This window comes from Heloderma suspectum, chromosome 6 (genome assembly GCF_057233095.1).
Source record: "Heloderma suspectum isolate Gila_16-S chromosome 6, 16-S_ref, whole genome shotgun sequence".
Classification (NCBI taxonomy): Eukaryota; Metazoa; Chordata; class Lepidosauria; order Squamata; family Helodermatidae; genus Heloderma; species Heloderma suspectum.
The window spans coordinates 95,114,875-95,135,237 of NC_139463.1; the positions used below are offsets into that span (position 1 = coordinate 95,114,875).

General features: G+C 44.8%; 1 protein-coding gene across 1 annotated transcript in view; it reads left to right on the forward strand.

The window, feature by feature from the left end:
- Window positions 1-10,084: 10,084 nt before the first annotated feature.
- The window catches only part of LOC146341902 (vomeronasal type-2 receptor 26-like), a 28,888-nt gene continuing 18,609 nt past the window's right edge, over window positions 10,085-20,363 (forward strand). The window contains exons 1-4 of the mRNA XM_084807742.1: window positions 10,085-10,432; window positions 12,255-12,482; window positions 13,693-13,743; window positions 15,557-15,642. Of these exons, the coding sequence (XP_084663868.1) occupies window positions 10,085-10,432; window positions 12,255-12,482; window positions 13,693-13,743; window positions 15,557-15,642 (713 nt within the window). The remainder of the gene's footprint in view (window positions 10,433-12,254; window positions 12,483-13,692; window positions 13,744-15,556; window positions 15,643-20,363) is intronic.

The following is a 20,363-nucleotide window of genomic DNA, read 5'->3' on the forward strand; positions in this document are numbered from 1 at the left end:
CCATTTTGTGCAACTTTTGCGGGGTGGGGGGTGGGGAGCTTTGTTCCGCCATGGATTTCTGGGGGTTGAATGCACTGGCATTCGGCCTCACTGAGATCCGTGGCACAATTCTCCGCCATCCCTACCATACCCTGACTATTAAGTACCAATTGTTTGCCTTATTTATGCATCGTTTTATTTCACAAGACAAGGAATTAGTTAATATAAATCCTATTGGATATTTAGGGAAAAACTGGCTTTGACTCACAAAGGCTATCATAGTAAAACTTAGGGATGGCAGAGAATTTCTCCCCGAAACTTCGGGGGGGCCGAGCGCCAACGTGTTCGGCCCCCCGAACAAGTTTCGGGGAGAAATCCTCCGAATCCCCCCCACCCCCCGCACCCCCCCCGGGACGGGACTGACCTTCGCCGAATGTCCCTCCCGGCGGCGGGTCCGGCCAGCGGTTCAGCGGGTGTTCAAGCGGGGTGGGAGCGGCAGCCGGTCTTTCGACCGGCTGCCGCCGCCACCATTGCAATCAAAGAAAAAAAAAACGCCCCCTGATAGGCTACGTGACGATTAACGTAGCCTATCATGGCTAGATTTGCAAAGTCAGCCATGATAGGCTACATAAATCGTCACATAGCCTATCACGGGTGACTTAAAAAAAAAAAAGCGCGTATGGATAATGGCGGCCCCCATAGGGAGCCGTCATTCCCGTTCCTTATTTGGTTGCTGTAGTCTACGTAAAGATTTACGTAGACTACGGCGAAAATAAGGGCAATGCTATTTGCGTTGCCCTTATTTTCGCTGTAGTCTACGTAAATCTTTACGTAGACTACAGCGACCAAATAAGGAACGCGAATGGCGGCTCCCTATGGGGGCCGCCATTAGCGTACGTGATTTTTTTTTTTTAAAGTCACCCGTGATAGGCTATGTGACGATTGACGTAGCCTATCACGGCTGACTTTGCAAATCTAGCCGTGATAGGCTACGTTAATTGTCACGTAGCCTATCAGGGGGCGTTTGTTTGTTTTTTAAAAAACTTTCGCGTTCGCGGCCGGGCGAGGCGGGAAGTCTCCCCCCCGGCCTGAATTTTGGCCGGGGCGAGGCGGGAAGCCTCCCCCCCGGCCTGAATTTCAGCCGGGGCGAGGCAGGAAGCCTCCCCCCCCCAGCCTGAACTTTGCAGGGGGAGCAGCAAAGCGCCTCCCCCCCACCGCAAACACGCTTCGGCGAAAGGTAAGGGACTTTCGTCCACCCCTAGTAAAACTATGGAATTTATGTAATTATCATTAGGGTTCACAAACTTTTTCTCGCCACTGTAGTTGCACAAGGGGGATATATCACCATGACGGGATTGTTTTGATATGACACAAGGTGTAGAACTGGCCCCAGTTTGCTTGTCTGTGGCTGAGGCTTCAGATCTAATCTCAGTTTGATTTAATCTTAGTTTGTTCTAGGTATGTCGGAGAATTTCTCCACGAATCTCAGGGTGGCCGAATGCCAACGCATTTGGCCCCACAAAATTGGTGGTGAAATTCTCTGCCTCCCCCCACCCCCCCTCCCGGGATGGGACTTACCTCCCTCGAATGTCCCTCTCGGCAGCGGGTCCCGGCGGCGGGTCCCGGCGGTGGTTCGGCGGCATTTCGGCGGGGGCAGGGGCAGCGGCCGGTCTTCCGACCAGCTGCCACTGCTGCCATTACAAAGTCAATGTAAAAACACACACACACACGTGATAGGCTACATAACGATTTACATAGCCTATCATGGCTAGATTTCCAAAGTCAGCCGTGATAAGCTATGTAAATCGTTACGTAGCCTATCATGGGTGACTTTGGAAAAAAAAAAAAGCGCGTACGCAAATGGCGGTGCCCATGGGCGCCGCCATTTGCATTCCTTATTTGGGCCCGGGTAGTCTATGTAAAGATTTACGTAGACTACGGCGAAAATAAGGGCAATGCAGCATTGCCCTTATTTTCACCATAGTCTACATAAATCTTTACGTAGACTACCCAGGCCCAAATAAGGAACGCAAATGGCGGCACCCATGGGCACCGCCATTTGCATATGCGCTTTTTTTTTCAAAGTCACCCGTGATAGGCTATGTAACAATTTACGTAACGATAGGCTATGTAATGATTACATTGACTTTGTAATGGCGGCGGCGGCAGCCTGTCGGAAGACCAGCCGCCGCCCCCGCCGAAACGCCCCCGAACCACCGCCGGGACCCACCGCCGAGAGGGACATTCGAGGGAGGTAAGTCCCATCCCGGGGGGGGGCACCGCAATTTGCGTACGCGCTTTTTTTTTCAAAGTCACCCGTGATAGGCTACGTAATGATTTACGCAGCCTATCATGGCTGACTTTGGAAATCTAGCCATGATAGGCTACGTAAATCGTTATGTAGCCTATCATGTGTGTGTGTGTGTGTTTGGTTTTTTTACTTTTTTCTTTCATGGCTGGGGAGACGGGGCTAGGGATGGCGGAGAATTTCTCCCCGAAACTTCGGGGGGCCGATCACGTAGCCTATCACGGGGCCTTTTTTTTTTTTTTTGAAGTTCGCAGCCAGGGAGACGGGGGGCTTCTCCCTGGCTCGAATTTCAGCCGGGCGAGGCGGGAAGTCTCCCCCCCCGGCCTGAACTTCGGGGGGAGAAGCGAAGTCCCTCCCCCCCACCGCGAAGCAAGCTGTGAGATCAGGTAAGTGACTTTCGTACATCCCTAGTAAATCTATAATTTAAGGACACCACTAGTACTCTTATTATTTCCGGTGTCCATTTCTTACAGTTTGTCATTCTAAGCTCAAATGACCTTGTCCTCAAAGGTGGAATTAGGGTTGGCGGAGAATTTCTCCCCGAAACTTCGGGGGGCCGAGCGCCAACGTGTTCGGCCCCCCGAACAAGTTTCGGGGAGAAATTATCCGCACCCCCCCTGCCCCCCGTACCGCCCTGGGATGGGACTTACCTTTGGCGAATGTCCCTCCCGGCGGCGGGTCCAGCCGGTGGTTCGGCGGGTCTTCGTCCGGGGCGGGAGCGGCTGCCAGTCTTTCAACCGGCTGCCGCCGCCACCATTCCAATAAAACAAACAAAAAACGACCCCATGATAGGCTACGTGACGATTAACGTAACCTATCATGGCTAGATTTGCAAAGTCAGCCGTGATCGGCTACGTAAATCATCATGTAGCCTATCACGGGTGACTTAAAAAAAAAAAAGCGCGTATGGATAATGGCGGCCCCCATAGGGAGCCGCCATTCGCGTTCCTTATTTGGTCGCTGTAGTCTACGTAAACCTTTACGTAGACTACGGCGAAAATAAGGGCAACGCTATTTGCGTACACGCTTTTTTTTTTTAAGTCACCCGTGATAGGCTACGTGACGATTTACGTAACCTATCATGGCTGACTTTGCAGATCTAGCCGTGATAGGCTACGTTAATCATCACGTAGCCTATCACGGGGGCATTTTTTTTTTAACTTTTTAGTTCGCGGCCGGGCGAGGCGGGGCACCTCCTCCCTAGCCTGAATTTCGGCCGGGCAAGGCGGGAAGCCTCCCCCCGGCCTGAATTTCGGCCGGGCGAGGCGGGAAGCCTCCCCCGCCCGGCCTGAACTTCGCGGGGGGAGCAGTGAAGCACCTCCCCCCCACCACGAAAAGCTTCGAGGACAGGTAAGGGACTTTAGTGCACCCCTAGGTGGAATTGAAAACTTTTGTTCAGACTATGTGACAAATTATCTCCAGCAATTCCAGAGAGAGTTCCCACAACTCCGGCTTAATAATCCCTTTTCTGTTTGGTTATCAAAAGGACTGTAATCACTTCTGTTGTTTCTCAAAACCTGTGGCCGCAAGCAAAACTAATCGCAAAGACTGTGAAAGATATTATAAATATACCCCGTACATATTAGAGTTAGAGTGATGTGGAACTGGTAAGGATCCACTGGTCTGATTTTGAATGCTCCAGGGTTCAGGCCTATCAGGAGAAAGAGCAATTCAGCTCAGGCTGTGTAATTACAGAGACTCAACTGGCAGTGTGATAGAATAAAATAGGGGGATTTAGAGGGGGAAGCTGTACTTGTATCCAAGATGATGATTTTAGTGTTCTGGCTGCTAGTCCTCTTTCCTCACATATTATGCAAGGCTCATGTTTTTAACTGTAGGGTTCATAAGCCACACCCTCCACTTCACAAGTATTATAAGTCAGGAGACTTTATTGTTGGTGGCATTGCTTCTCATGGTGGCTTCATTTCCAGTTCAATAACCTTTACTGAAGTACCACCAGTGGACTTGCTTGAAGACCTTATGTAAGGACTTAACTTTTCTTTGGTTTCATCTGCATGTATTTTGTCATTTGAATGACTAATCATAGCACTGCAGTCAGTGTCGAAACAATGGCTTACTGACTGAGGATGTAGAAAAAGTCACTGTTCTGCCTGTTATTTCTGTTTGAGCTTTCCATGTAGGTGAGCTTAACTATTCCTTCTGAGAGACAATTTAGGAATCTTTTAGTTCATGAGTCTAACCACCAACTTTATGAAACCTTTATTGTTGATATTAAAATAGAGCAGTTATCGCTTGTTCTGCTTGATTTTGTTTTTTGTAAGGCCTAATTTTTCCCCAGTGGTAATATTTTAATGAGACAACATTGTAGAATAAGAACATTATTGGTATGTGTGTATAAATTATAAAAGCATATTGAATGGCATCTTCAAAAGATGTTGAAATATAGCTAATTTTAACTATACCCTACGTACCCAGAAAGTGTAGGGAGTGTCATGTTCTGAAGATAAACACTGTTATTGTTCCCCTTTGTTATTTTTGTATATGCCACTTTAGACCAACTCTCCACAATTCGGTGCCCTTGAGAAGTGTTGGATTCCAAACCCCAAAATCCCCACTTATGGTCAACAGCCATGTTGGCTGGGAGTGATGGGAGTTGTAGCCCAAGTTATCTGGAGGACACCACATTGGGGAAGCCTGCCTTAGACTAATGAGTGACTCAAGAACACAATAACGGTAGTAATAATAATAATAATAACAGCACCATAGAACACACTGTCAATAATTAAACCAATTGTGGAATAGCCTTCTGATACAGAATGTAACTCTGTTTGTAGTGTTCTGCCTAAGAACTACCAGCACATTCTGGCCTTGGCATTTGCAGTAAAGGAAATTAATGATAGTCCTCAGATATTGCCCAATCTCACCTTGGGATTTAGCATCTATGACAGCTATGACGATGCAAGAAGGACCTATCATGCCACACTGCTACTTATATCAGCACTGGAGAGATTGGTATCCATACCCAACTATATGTGTGACATCCAAAATAACCTAAGAGCAGTCATTGGGGGACTTGAATCCCAGATTTCCATGCATGTGGCAACTCTTTTGGATATCTATAAAATTCCACAGGTAAGACACCTCTCCATGTCTGTGTGGACTATGGAAAATGAATGCTACATCCACACTTTCTTGGACCTTCCCGATATCATTTTGTGGATTGGAGAAGAAACCATTTAGATGGATCTTGTTTTTTATGAACCCCCTATCCAGCATAGGAAAATCAGTCTTTATCATTCATTCATAGATTCCAGCTGTGAACCACAACAGAAGTTGTTGTTGTTGTTGTTACAGAGTTCTCTGATTTTGTCAGTGTCTGTTGGGGAGTGCAATGACTAAATTTTTGGTTCAGTTGTCAATTCAGTTATTTGGAAAATGGGCTGATTCAACAGAAACAGAATCAGAGGCCATCCACTTCAACTTGAGTCTGAATCTTAATCTTGATTGGGAAATCCATATCTTTATGCTTCCCTCTGATTACCATTGGAAATCACCAAAAGATTAGTCTTTTCCTGTTTGTCAGTAATGGATGAAATTTACGGGCAGAGTGGCCTCTTATGAGATAATTATGCCTACCAAATATCAGACAAGTAGGTGAAGGGTTGTGCCATATGCCCTTAGATTTTGTTGTTTTGAAAGGAACATTTTTATTTCCTGGAAGAATGGGATGAAATTTTCAGAGATAGTTACCCCTTCTGAAGGGCCAACCCTGCCAAGTTTCAGATGAATAGATCCAAGGTTTTTTGTGCAAGAGCAGCCTTTACAGTTCATGGGTTTGAAAAACAAAAACAACAAAAAAGGATGTGCTTATCAGCATATGTCTTTTGTGGCAGTTGATATGAAAATGACATACAGCATAGACGTAGCCCTAGTTGAGAAACCTGCACAATTTCAGAAGGACAGATGCAGACACTACAGATGTATCATGAATGAAAGACATGCTTAATTGGCACCAAAAGCACAGAAAATGCAATAGGACAGAGGTGGATGATGGATATGGAACATACAGGAGCATAGACAGAAGTACTTGATGAAAACTTGGCAACCACTTGTTCAGTCATTTTGGATTCTATCAGCTTGTGGATCTTGAGGACATGGACAGGGTAAATGGAGTGGTGAGGGCCACCACCTGTGTACTCAACCCTTGCCTTTCTTGGCTGATTAAATCAGCCAAGTTGGAACTGATTTTTTGGCTAAGGGAAGTGATTAATGTTTCTTTGTGTGAGGGGTTGTTCCCTCTTCTTAAAAGAAGCAGGAATAATACTTTATGAAAGAAATCTTCCCTTGACCCAGAAGATCTAACTATAGGCCAGCTTCAAACGCACTATTCTTGGTTAAGGTGAGTGAGAAGGTGGTGGCATGACAATTTTAGTGTGACCATTTTAGTTTTCTCTTAGTGGCTTTTGATACCATCAACCACAGTATCCCTCTGGACCACTTGGCAGGGCTGGGCTTCAGGTGTTGTTTTGCAGTGGTTCTGGTCCTTTCTGTCACACTGTGTCCAGAAAGTGGTACTGGGGGATTACTGTTTGAAAAATGCACATCAAAAAATGTGTACTATTGAAAAATATACACACATTTTGTCTGCTCGAATTTCTCAACTGGAGGCCTTCACGTGTAGAGTGAATCTACATATCCTTGGTATTAAAGACGTGGCTACTGGTACAGGTTTGGCTGAATTTATGGATAAACTTTTGCATGAGCTATTTGCTTTACCATCTGATATTTTTACTTGATATTGAGCATGCATATTGTGTTCCTGGTTCAATCCGTGGCACTAAAGGGACTTTTGGGACTGTTATTGTTCAATTTTCACAAGTCTCTACAAAAAGTATCGTATGCGTTTGGCAAGAGAACTAGGTGAGCTTTGGTGGGAACCAGCAAATGACAAGATTATGCTCTTTCCTGATTATACTAAAGAAATCTCTGACAGAAGAAGGCAATTCACCAAGGCGAGAAGTTTGGCAAAGCAAATTAACCTGCAATATCATATTAAATATCCAGCTACATTTTGCATTCTTTCTAAAGGCCAGATGAAAAGATTTTTGGATCCTGATGCTGCAGAATCATTTTTAATTGGTATTAAAATTAAAACAAGGGAATCAACTCTCTCAGCCTCCAGAGTTGGAATTTAGCCATCTTTACTGTTCTTTTCAAGTGCTGTTTGAGCTATAGCTGATAAGATGTCTAGGCAGTATGCCAGAGTAGATGTTTGCATATTTCTGTTTTCTTTCTCCTTTTTTGTGTTATATTGTAATAAAATGCCTATTTGTGTGTGTATGTGTGTGTATGTGTGTGTACACATATACATATATTTTAGATATGATATTACTTAAATATACAAATTATTTGCTTTTGTTTTTTGTTTTTTATTTTTCTTAAACTTTCCCCCATTATTATTATTATTATTATTATTAATATCACTATGGGATTATTATTACTACTATTTATTGTTGGCTAAACCTTTAATGTTTATTAATACGCATTAAGTGAATGGTAATATATGGCCAATGGAAATGGACTGTTTGCTCCCATTCCTTTGCCATAAGACTGAGGTTATAATACTGAAAGATAAGGTTTACCATTTGTGGTGCAGCGGACTGAAGATTTATATAATAATACTTGCAATGTTTGAAAGAATGCTGTATAGGTATAATTTGCAATTGGATTAATATTTGGATATTTGGTTTGTTCTTATTGAAGTTTAATATAATCCTTTGTTTTCCTTTTCCTTCTTTTGCTATCCTCCCCCCGCCCCCGAATACTGTAATGTTGGAAACTGAAGATTCTGATTATGTTGCTGGTAGTGCTTATTTCATTTATAAAAATAAACTAAAAATAAATTCAAAAGAAAGAAAGAAAAGAAAAATATACATAAACATGCTTTAAGTAATGGGAGAAAAATATGTAAATTTCAAAAAATTCAGTGAAGCATACATTTTGAAAAATACACATACATTTTCATGTTGAAAGAAACATAAAAGCTCACAATCTGCTATGGACATGAGTTGGAATGGGCTTCAAGGGGGATTTGGAGAAACTCAATGAGCTTGAGTTTTGGTGATACAAATATTGCTAGTTGGAGGTCTTCATTGCCTATCATGACGCATTAGCATCATTCCGGTTGGAGCCAGAGAACCAGTCTGGCTACCTTGCAGCAGAATGTACCTCTGTTATGTATTGCCTCAACAGACAACTTGGAATTTGCTAACAAGGACTATGTGCACTGACACACTCCATTGGAATGATGCACCTATGTAGGTATCTTAGCCATTCCTGTCCATATTGTAGGGATGTACGGATTCCCCACCATCCATTCTGGTGGGGAATCCTCAGGGGGGGAGGCGATCCGTTCCTCCCCCCCCCCCGGAATCCTCACCAAGTGCTTCCGCTCTGCGAGGATTCCGCAGAACCAAGGGCCGCCCCGTTCCACCGTCCCCATGCTCCCATTTTTTTTGGCTCCCCAAACTTACATAAATAATTCCGTTAAGTACAGCCAAAAAATCCTTTCCACGCACCCACCATCAGTCTCGTCGGTCTCCATAAGCCTCAGGTCATAGGGAAAATGCCTATTTATTTTCATTAAAAGGGTAAAGCCCTTTGCAGGAATTCCCCACGTAACTTCCAGTCACCTGACCTCACCGGACCTGTGAACATTTAACCAGTTTACTAACCAAAATATAATGTGGGACTTTATCAGATAGTTTGCTGGAATAATGATGAATCATATCCACAGCATTCCAACAATACACCAAACTAGTAAACTTATTTTAAAAAGAAGAGAGGAATGATTATTCTGGCAGGATGTATTCTTGACAAATCCATATTTTGGTTGGTTTAACAAATGAGCAAAGAAACAGTTCATTTTTAGTTGTACATTATCAGGAATGACATATCTGCTATCTGTAACCAACACAAGCCACCTTACTGGTGCTGAGTGGCCATGCTTATTGATTATTGCCAATATCTTTTCCTACCTAGGGTCCTGGAATTTTGAGGTCCTGGACCTGATGCTATTAAGTGGTAGACTCATTGCTGTGGTGTCTGTCACATTTTTTTTTAATCTGCACCTATAACTGAGTTGCTTACCTGTAACTGTTGGTATATGAGTGGTCCTTTGTACAATCACACAACAAAATCCTCCTTCCCTGATGGATGGATATCTTTTGACTTCTGCAGCAGTTTCTATCTAACTGAGGAGAGAGCCTCAGTCCTGCTCTTGAGCCATGCAGAGGCATGGGGTGTCCCCAAACAATGGCAGGGACTGCAGGCTCTTCTGAGTTCTACATGTTGTTTCCAAAATGCTGCTCTGAACAGCTATAGATCCCATTTTAGTGACTGCACAGATGTCCACTCTAAGAAATGTGCTTAAAAGTAAGCAATTGGCCTTTACGAAACTTCTATAGGAAAATGCTACATAAATGCTGCTGGTGGTGTTGATATTTTACTACCCCTTCCCCAATCTCTCTTTAGCTCATATATGGCTCCCCTCCAGTGATGGATGATAAAACTCCAGGCCTTTCCTTCTACCAGATGGTCCCCAAGGAAGATCTTCAGTATGTGGGAATTCTCTCTTTGCTTCTGCATTTCAGGTGGACATGGATTGGGGTCATTGTTATGGATAATGACAATGGAGAAAGATTTGTGCAAATTGTAGTCCCACTGTTTTCCCAGGGTGGTATCTGCTTTGCCTTCATAGAAAGAATGCCCAGATTTAATTTGGACAATACATTTTATGACATACTAGATCAAGGCACAAAAATACAAGATGAAGTCATGGGTGGCACAGCCAACATAGTGGTGGCCTATGGGGAATCTTATGCTATGGTGCTTCTGAGATGGTTTCCGTATCTGTCCACTACGAAACATGTGGCAAATAAACCAAAAGGTAAAGTGTGGATTATGACAGCCCAGATGGAGCTCACTTCATTGGCCCATCAAAGGACTTGGGATGCAGGAATAATCCATGGTGCTTTGTCCTTCGCAATTCACTCCAGCGATCTACCAGGATTCAAAGCATATATTGAGAACAAAAACCCCTCCAACCCAAAAGGTGATGGTTTTATCAGAGATTTCTGGCAACAGGCCTTTGGCTGTGTATTCCCAGATACAGTTGTGGACAAAGTAGATGAGGATATTTGCACAGGGGAAGAGAAGCTAGACAGCCTTCCTGGGACTATGTTTGAAATGAGCATGACTGGCCACAGCTACAGCATCTACAATGCTGTCTATGCTGTAGCCCATGCTGCACAGGCCTTGTCCTCATCTAGACTCATGCAGAGAGCAATGAGGGATGGAGAGAGACTGAAGCTTCAGAATCAACAGCTGTGGCAGGTAAAGGGCTTAACAACATCATTTGGAAATGTACCGTATCTTGGATGTCAGAACAATCCCCATATATAGCCAACTGTCTCCCCATCCCCAAACACTTCCTGCACTCTCATTTTCCTTTTGCTTCCTATCCTCACCAGTGATTTCATTTCTGAACCTCCTATATGGGAACTGTAGACACTTTAGCCTGAAAACAGAACTGTGTACATCTTAGTCTGAAAGATGCAGTTAGAGATGTCCATTGCAGGAAAATCCAGCCCTTTGGGGGCCTGACAGATTCCCCAGCTCAACTTGCCTTAGTGAGCTGACCGGGGATTTCATCCTGAAAACTGGGAACTTTTTCCTTCTTTCTTAAACGCAATTTGTGATCACATTTATGGAAGAAAAAAGAAATTAAAATAGTTCCTGCCACTGCTCTGGCACAGCTGACCCCCTCTCTTCCGGCCAGGGTTGGTCTCAGCTAGGGATGGCAGAGAATTCCGCCACGGATCTTGGTGAGGCCGAATGCCAGTGCATTCGGCCCTCCGAACTCCATGGCGGAACAGCCTGCCCCCCCCGCCCACCCCCCGCGGATCCCCCTGGGATGAGACTTACCTGGGGTGGATCTTGCGGGCAGCGGCGGCTCCGGCAGCGGCGGCTCCGGCAGCGGCGGCGGCAGCAGCGGCTGGTCTTCTGACCAGCTGCCGCCGTCGCCATTTCTAGTCTTGTTAAAAAAAAAAAAGACGTGATAGGCTACGTAAAGATTTACGTAGCCTATCATGGCTGGGATAAAAAAAAAAAATGACGTGACAGGCTACGTAAAGATTCATGTAGCCTATCATGGCTGGGTTTAAAAAAAAAAAAACCGCGTATGCAAATGGTGGCGGCTATGGCCGCCGCCATTTGCGTTCCTTATTTTTGGCCGTCTTAGTCTACGTAAATATTTACATAGACTATGATGGCGAAAATAAAGGGGAATGCAAATAGCGTAGCGGGCGCTATTTGCGTCCCTTTTTGATTTGCCGTTTTAGCCTATGTAAAGATTTACGTAGGCTAAAACGGTGAATCAAAAAGGGACACAAATAGCGCCCACTATGCTATTTGCATTCCCCTTTATTTTCACCATCATAGTCTATGTAAATATTTACGTAGATTCAGTATCTACTCCCCCGCCACCACCATCAACATAATCCACGAAAGGTAAGTCACTTTTGTACATCCCTAGTCCTGGCACAGAGAGAGGGTTAGTTGTGCAGCAGCGGCAGCATAGCAGTGGCAGCAGGAAGCTGAGAGGGGGGCACACTCCCTCTCAACCTTCCACTGCCACTGCTGCACCATTGCCATGCAACCAGTTGGCTCCGGCAGAGAGAGAGAGGGATGGTTGTGTGGGCCATGGGCCATTGCACTCCCCTCCCACTCTCCACTGCCACCAGCACCTTGCAAATGTGAAAGATCCACCAGCTGACCCAATTCACTTCAGGTGAAGTTAGGCCATGTGATGGATGTCAGGTCAGAGCCCAGGAGGGGTGAGCCAGCAAAAGCTTGCCAAGCTCCCCCTCCCCAAATGGATTCCTCTGACATTCCTAGATGCAACTGCAACCTTTTCTCAATTGTTTCCTTTGCCTTTTCCTTCTAGCTCCATCATTTTCTCAAAGGAATCTCATTCAACAACAGTGCTGGGGACAAGATTTCCTTTGACCAGAATAGGAATTTAGTAGCTGGATTTGATATTATCAATTGGATTGTTTCTGGAAACCAATCCTTTCATCAGATGAAAGTTGGGAGGGTAGAACCCCAGGCTCCCTCAGGCCCAGCATTCACCATCAATGAGGATATAATAACATGGCAGAGCAGGTTTAACCAGGTAGGATGCGGTTATTAGTAGATTGCAACCACAGTTTTTAAAGAGTAATTATTTCATTGGACAATGGTGAATTCCTGTAAAGAGTATTTTAATTGAAGTAAGTATAATATATGAAATGATGAAATGATTGTGGCTCCACACGTTTCTGCCTGAATGGTTAATTATATATCTAATACGGGGGGACGGGGGATGGCTTTCTTCACAAGGAGCTTTTATCCTGCTATTGAGATTGCTCCTTCTCAGAAGTTTGTGGGATCTTTACATGATGCCGTATCCATCCAAGGCATCTCCTGCACTAAATGCCCTTGCAGATAATGAGCTATCAAATTACCCCGTGTTCCGCTTCAGTTTCCTCTGAGAAAAGAGTAAAAGCGGCAAGAAGAGGAGCGAGATGCATGAAAGATAATGGAAGACTCAGATATTGGGAGAAGGAGGGGGAAGGGGGTGGGGGAAAGGAAGCACGTGAAAAAGGGAGTCGTCATGATCCTGCATTTAAAACGGAAGCAGAAAGCTCCATTTTAAATACAGGATTTTGGGCTGGTGTAGAGATGCCTGTATATAAACATCACAGTTAATGTTCTTTAACATTCAATGCAGCTTTATCTATGGAACCAAAAAGTTTGTTACCTTAAATGTGTGGCCATTGCGTAAATGTGTGTATTTCTTGCATCTATTGGTAATTCATTGTTGAAGTTAAAGCTATAACTGGTTTCAAGCTTTGGCTCAGACCCCAGTTTGTCACTTTGTGACATAGCCAGATTTGGTTCAGAAAGATTTGGAGTCCAACTGCTTTGTATTGAACCCAAGTCAAGGATCAGAAATGTGAGCAATTGTGGCTCCTGTTCACTATCATGGAGGGAAAAAAAGTCTGTATCTTCTTTCATGTGGTGAGAATTGGATAATGGTTTCCAGTCGTCACAGTCCTTAATAATGAGACTACCCCTGACAAATGTCATTGAAAGCGGGGGGGGGGGGGTATGCTACATGCCTTTACTGTATGTTTTGAATGTTTTAAAGGGATTTGCTGATCACTTTTTTCTCTAATTACTTCTTGGCAGAACTGGACTAAAATTGAAGGGATAGTTTCCACCTTCTGATGGAATAAGCCTGCCAAATTTCAGAATGATATTTGCAGGTGTTTCTGTGCAGGAGTACCCTTGACAGTTCGAGGGTCTGTGACGTTCCTCCTCTGAGGTTATACCTTTTCCAGCTTCCACTTGTTGAAACTGAGAAACCTCTCAGGATGTCTGCCTCCACTTTGGTCAGTTATCCTCACTGAGACACACAGCTTCCACCCTTTTACTCTGGGTCAAGGAGACACCCAATATAATTAATGGGTGTCTCCTTGATTGGATTGGTTTCTTCTACCCAATGCTTCTAATGATTGGTTTCTTCTACCCAATACAGGAGAAGAAACAAGAAAATAGGGGTTTTTTTCCTATTTGGTAGCATTAATAAATTAAACCAACAAGTGAGATTTTGTATTTATAATAAAACAAATAAAATCTACTAAACACAAAAAGAGTTATATATACAATTATTAATACATCTATACTTGGTTCTAATCTACTTACCTACTCTGCCCCCTTGGAAATCCTATTCTCAAAACATGTTCATATAAACACATGTGTTTATATGAACAAGCATATGTTACAGTCTCCCAAAGAGGATGTGCTTATGCCCATATGTTCCTTATGGACCATAGTTCTGAAAATGAGAGACAGCCCAGAAGGATCCCTAAGTAAAAATGCAAACAAAAAAACTCCAAATTTTTTCAGAAGAATAAGTTCATATGTCAGAGGAGTTATCACATGATATGTATGATATGTATGTATGATCTGCTTCCCCTTCCCTCCCCCATGGTTTCTTGGACAATTTGTATGAAAATCTCACATCTCGTAGAGGTATCCCAAAGCAAGAAATATGCAAAATTTCAGAAGGATAGGTGCACAGACTAGGGAATTATGATGCTTCAAACCAATTCAAGGCTTTTTTAAATAGAAGAATAATAGTACTATCCAATGATTAAACAAAATGTGCCCGTTTGGGACCAGAGTTAACACTATCTCGTGTTGGCTCAAGCTCCACTAAGCCAGGAAACTGGAAGCTAAGGCCATTCTTTAACTGACATACCCTGTGATCAGTGATGATGTTGTACAATGTCACAAATTGTGTTTGCTTACAACTTACCCTTCATGCACACACATTTTTCCTTGGTCTTTCAGGCCCAAACCCAGTTGTGCAATGTCACAAATTGTGTTTGCTTACAACTTACCCTTCATGCACACACATTTTTCCTTGGTCTTTCAGGCCCAAACCCAGATGGGGAGGATGGCATGCCTGGGACAAGGAAAGATGCCCCAGGTCCTGTATTGCCTTATGAAGCATCTGAGCCTTATTGTTTTGCTAAAGGAATTATCCTATGAGTTGACACATGCCTATTTGTCACTACATAGGCATAGGACTTACTCTGAGTATGGCTTCCATGAAGACTTTTGTTTCCTTCCCCCTCTCCTCCCACCAGCGTTCTGTCTGTCGGGCACAAAGTCAGCAGGTGCCATTTGCTACCTCTTCTGATCTCCTTTCTCACAAAATATCATTTTATTTAGCCACTATAATATAAACCTTGATGTAGGTGATGTGGCAAGGATCAGCATATATTCAGGCAGAAGCTCAGCAAGCAGCGTTCCACCCCTCCTACCACTTCCCTAAGAAGTATCAACAAGGAGGAATGGGATTCAGGCTAAACAAACCAAGTTGCTCCTCCATGTTCACACATTTCCTGTGCCAATACCTGGAGCTCAGGATCCTCTTGTAACAGAGATTCACTAGTGTTCTCTGCCTTCCACTCAGAATAGACACAGCATCATAGGAATTAACTTAAACTGTGTATTTGAGTATAAAGCAGTGAAGGCCTAGAGCTGCTTTCACCGACCTTGCACCCTCCAGATGTGTGGGACTGCAGCTTCCATAATTCCCAGCCAGCATGGCCAGTGAGCCATCTTAACAGTGACAGCCAACAACAACAGGGGTTTCTTGTCCCCACATATCTTCTCTTTCTTCTCTGCTTTAAGAGGCAGATGGCCACGGCCCTTCTTACAAATATTAACTCTTCATTCACCAGGGTCTACTTCATGCACTTTATCACAGATCCTTACAGGTATTCACACTGGCACAATACAGATTCAATAGTCCTGCAGTCTTTTGAACTTGAGCGCGCAGCTCACGCATGCACACACACACGCACACATTAGTAGCTGGGTACTAGGAGTGCACGAAAGCCACTTACCTGGTCTCGCAGCTTTTCGTGGGGGGGGGGAGGCGCTTCGCTGCTCTCCCCCCGAAGTTCAGGCTGGGGGGGGGAGGCTTCCCGCCTCGCCTGGCCGAAATTCTGGCTGGGGTGGAGGCTTCCCGCCTCGCCCGGCCGAAATTCAGGCCGGGGGGGGAGGCGCCTCGCCTCGCCCAGCCGCGAAATAAAAAGTTTTTTTTAAAAAAATGCCCCCGTGATAGGCTACGTGACGATTAAGTGTGGTTGTACCATAGATTTGTACAGGGGCAGTATGATATTGGCAGTTTTATTCTCAATTCCTTTTCTAATTATGCCTAACAGGGATGGCAGAGAATTTCTCCACGAATCTTCGAGAGGCCGCATGCCAATGCATTCGGCCCCCCGAAATTGGTGGGGAAATTCTCCGCCACCCCCCCCCCCGATGGGACTTACCGTGGCTGAATGTCCCTCTCGGCGGCGGGTCCCGGCGGCGGGTCCCGGCGGTGGTTCGGCGGCATTTCGGCGGGGGCAGGGGCAGCGGCCGGTCTTCCGACCAGCTGCCACTGCTGCCATTACAAAGTCAATGTAAAAACACACACACACACGTGATAGGCTACATAACGATTTACATAGCCTATCATGGCTAGATTTCCAAAGTCAGCCGTGATAAGCTATGTAAATCGTTACGTAGCCTATCATGGGTGACTTTGGAAAAAAAAAAAGCGCATACGCAAATGGCGGTGCCCATGGGCGCCGCCATTTGCATTCCTTATTTGGGCCCGGGTAGTCTATGTAAAGATTTACGTAGACTACGGCGAAAATAAGGGCAATGCAGCATTGCCCTTATTTTCACCATAGTCTACATAAATCTTTACGTAGACTACCCAGGCCCAAATAAGGAACGCAAATGGCGGCACCCATGGGCACCGCCATTTGCATATGCGCTTTTTTTTTCAAAGTCACCCGTGATAGGCTATGTAACAATTTACGTAACGATAGGCTATGTAATGATTACATTGACTTTGTAATGGCGGCGGCGGCAGCCTGTCGGAAGACCAGCCGCCGCCCCCGCCGAAACGCCCCCGAACCACCGCCGGGACCCACCGCCGAGAGGGACATTCGAGGGAGGTAAGTCCCATCCCGGGGGGGGGCACCGCAATTTGCGTACGCGCTTTTTTTTTCAAAGTCACCCGTGATAGGCTACGTAATGATTTACGCAGCCTATCATGGCTGACTTTGGAAATCTAGCCATGATAGGCTACGTAAATCGTTATGTAGCCTATCATGTGTGTGTGTGTGTGTTTGGTTTTTTTACTTTTTTCTTTCATGGCTGGGGAGACGGGGCTAGGGATGGCGGAGAATTTCTCCCCGAAACTTCGGGGGGCCGATCACGTAGCCTATCACGGGGCCTTTTTTTTTTTTTTTGAAGTTCGCAGCCAGGGAGACGGGGGGCTTCTCCCTGGCTCGAATTTCAGCCGGGCGAGGCGGGAAGTCTCCCCCCCCGGCCTGAACTTCGGGGGGAGAAGCGAAGTCCCTCCCCCCCACCGCGAAGCAAGCTGTGAGATCAGGTAAGTGACTTTCGTACATCCCTAGTAAATCTATAATTTAAGGACACCACTAGTACTCTTATTATTTCCGGTGTCCATTTCTTACAGTTTGTCATTCTAAGCTCAAATGACCTTGTCCTCAAAGGTGGAATTAGGGTTGGCGGAGAATTTCTCCCCGAAACTTCGGGGGGCCGAGCGCCAACGTGTTCGGCCCCCCGAACAAGTTTTGGGGAGAAATTATCCGCACCCCCCCTGCCCCCCGTACCGCCCTGGGATGGGACTTACCTTTGGCGAATGTCCCTCCCGGCGGCGGGTCCAGCCGGTGGTTCGGCGGGTCTTCGTCCGGGGCGGGAGCGGCTGCCAGTCTTTCAACCGGCTGCCGCCGCCACCATTCCAATAAAACAAACAAAAAACGACCCCATGATAGGCTACGTGACGATTAACGTAACCTATCATGGCTAGATTTGCAAAGTCAGCCGTGATCGGCTACGTAAATCATCATGTAGCCTATCACGGGTGACTTAAAAAAAAAAAAGCGCGTATGGATAATGGCGGCCCCCATAGGGAGCCGCCATTCGCGTTCCTTATTTGGTCGCTGTAGTCTACGTAAACCTTTACGTAGACTACGGCGAAAATAAGGGCAACGCTATTTGCGTACACGCTTTTTTTTTTTAAGTCACCCGTGATAGGCTACGTGACGATTTACGTAACCTATCATGGCTGACTTTGCAGATCTAGCCGTGATAGGCTACGTTAATCATCACGTAGCCTATCACGGGGGCATTTTTTTTTTAACTTTTTAGTTCGCGGCCGGGCGAGGCGGGGCACCTCCTCCCTAGCCTGAATTTCGGCCGGGCAAGGCGGGAAGCCTCCCCCCGGCCTGAATTTCGGCCGGGCGAGGCGGGAAGCCTCCCCCGCCCGGCCTGAACTTCGCGGGGGGAGCAGTGAAGCACCTCCCCCCCACCACGAAAAGCTTCGAGGACAGGTAAGGGACTTTAGTGCACCCCTAGGTGGAATTGAAAACTTTTGTTCAGACTATGTGACAAATTATCTCCAGCAATTCCAGAGAGAGTTCCCACAACTCCGGCTTAATAATCCCTTTTCTGTTTGGTTATCAAAAGGACTGTAATCACTTCTGTTGTTTCTCAAAACCTGTGGCCGCAAGCAAAACTAATCGCAAAGACTGTGAAAGATATTATAAATATACCCCGTACATATTAGAGTTAGAGTGATGTGGAACTGGTAAGGATCCACTGGTCTGATTTTGAATGCTCCAGGGTTCAGGCCTATCAGGAGAAAGAGCAATTCAGCTCAGGCTGTGTAATTACAGAGACTCAACTGGCAGTGTGATAGAATAAAATAGGGGGATTTAGAGGGGGAAGCTGTACTTGTATCCAAGATGATGATTTTAGTGTTCTGGCTGCTAGTCCTCTTTCCTCACATATTATGCAAGGCTCATGTTTTTAACTGTAGGGTTCATAAGCCACACCCTCCACTTCACAAGTATTATAAGTCAGGAGACTTTATTGTTGGTGGCATTGCTTCTCATGGTGGCTTCATTTCCAGTTCAATAACCTTTACTGAAGTACCACCAGTGGACTTGCTTGAAGACCTTATGTAAGGACTTAACTTTTCTTTGGTTTCATCTGCATGTATTTTGTCATTTGAATGACTAATCATAGCACTGCAGTCAGTGTCGAAACAATGGCTTACTGACTGAGGATGTAGAAAAAGTCACTGTTCTGCCTGTTATTTCTGTTTGAGCTTTCCATGTAGGTGAGCTTAACTATTCCTTCTGAGAGACAATTTAGGAATCTTTTAGTTCATGAGTCTAACCACCAACTTTATGAAACCTTTATTGTTGATATTAAAATAGAGCAGTTATCGCTTGTTCTGCTTGATTTTGTTTTTTGTAAGGCCTAATTTTTCCCCAGTGGTAATATTTTAATGAGACAACATTGTAGAATAAGAACATTATTGGTATGTGTGTATAAATTATAAAAGCATATTGAATGGCATCTTCAAAAGATGTTGAAATATAGCTAATTTTAACTATACCCTACGTACCCAGAAAGTGTAGGGAGTGTCATGTTCTGAAGATAAACACTGTTATTGTTCCCCTTTGTTATTTTTGTATATGCCACTTTAGACCAACTCTCCACAATTCGGTGCCCTTGAGAAGTGTTGGATTCCAAACCCCAAAATCCCCACTTATGGTCAACAGCCATGTTGGCTGGGAGTGATGGGAGTTGTAGCCCAAGTTATCTGGAGGACACCACATTGGGGAAGCCTGCCTTAGACTAATGAGTGACTCAAGAACACAATAACGGTAGTAATAATAATAATAATAACAGCACCATAGAACACACTGTCAATAATTAAACCAATTGTGGAATAGCCTTCTGATACAGAATGTAACTCTGTTTGTAGTGTTCTGCCTAAGAACTACCAGCACATTCTGGCCTTGGCATTTGCAGTAAAGGAAATTAATGATAGTCCTCAGATATTGCCCAATCTCACCTTGGGATTTAGCATCTATGACAGCTATGACGATGCAAGAAGGACCTATCATGCCACACTGCTACTTATATCAGCACTGGAGAGATTGGTATCCATACCCAACTATATGTGTGACATCCAAAATAACCTAAGAGCAGTCATTGGGGGACTTGAATCCCAGATTTCCATGCATGTGGCAACTCTTTTGGATATCTATAAAATTCCACAGGTAAGACACCTCTCCATGTCTGTGTGGACTATGGAAAATGAATGCTACATCCACACTTTCTTGGACCTTCCCGATATCATTTTGTGGATTGGAGAAGAAACCATTTAGATGGATCTTGTTTTTTATGAACCCCCTATCCAGCATAGGAAAATCAGTCTTTATCATTCATTCATAGATTCCAGCTGTGAACCACAACAGAAGTTGTTGTTGTTGTTGTTACAGAGTTCTCTGATTTTGTCAGTGTCTGTTGGGGAGTGCAATGACTAAATTTTTGGTTCAGTTGTCAATTCAGTTATTTGGAAAATGGGCTGATTCAACAGAAACAGAATCAGAGGCCA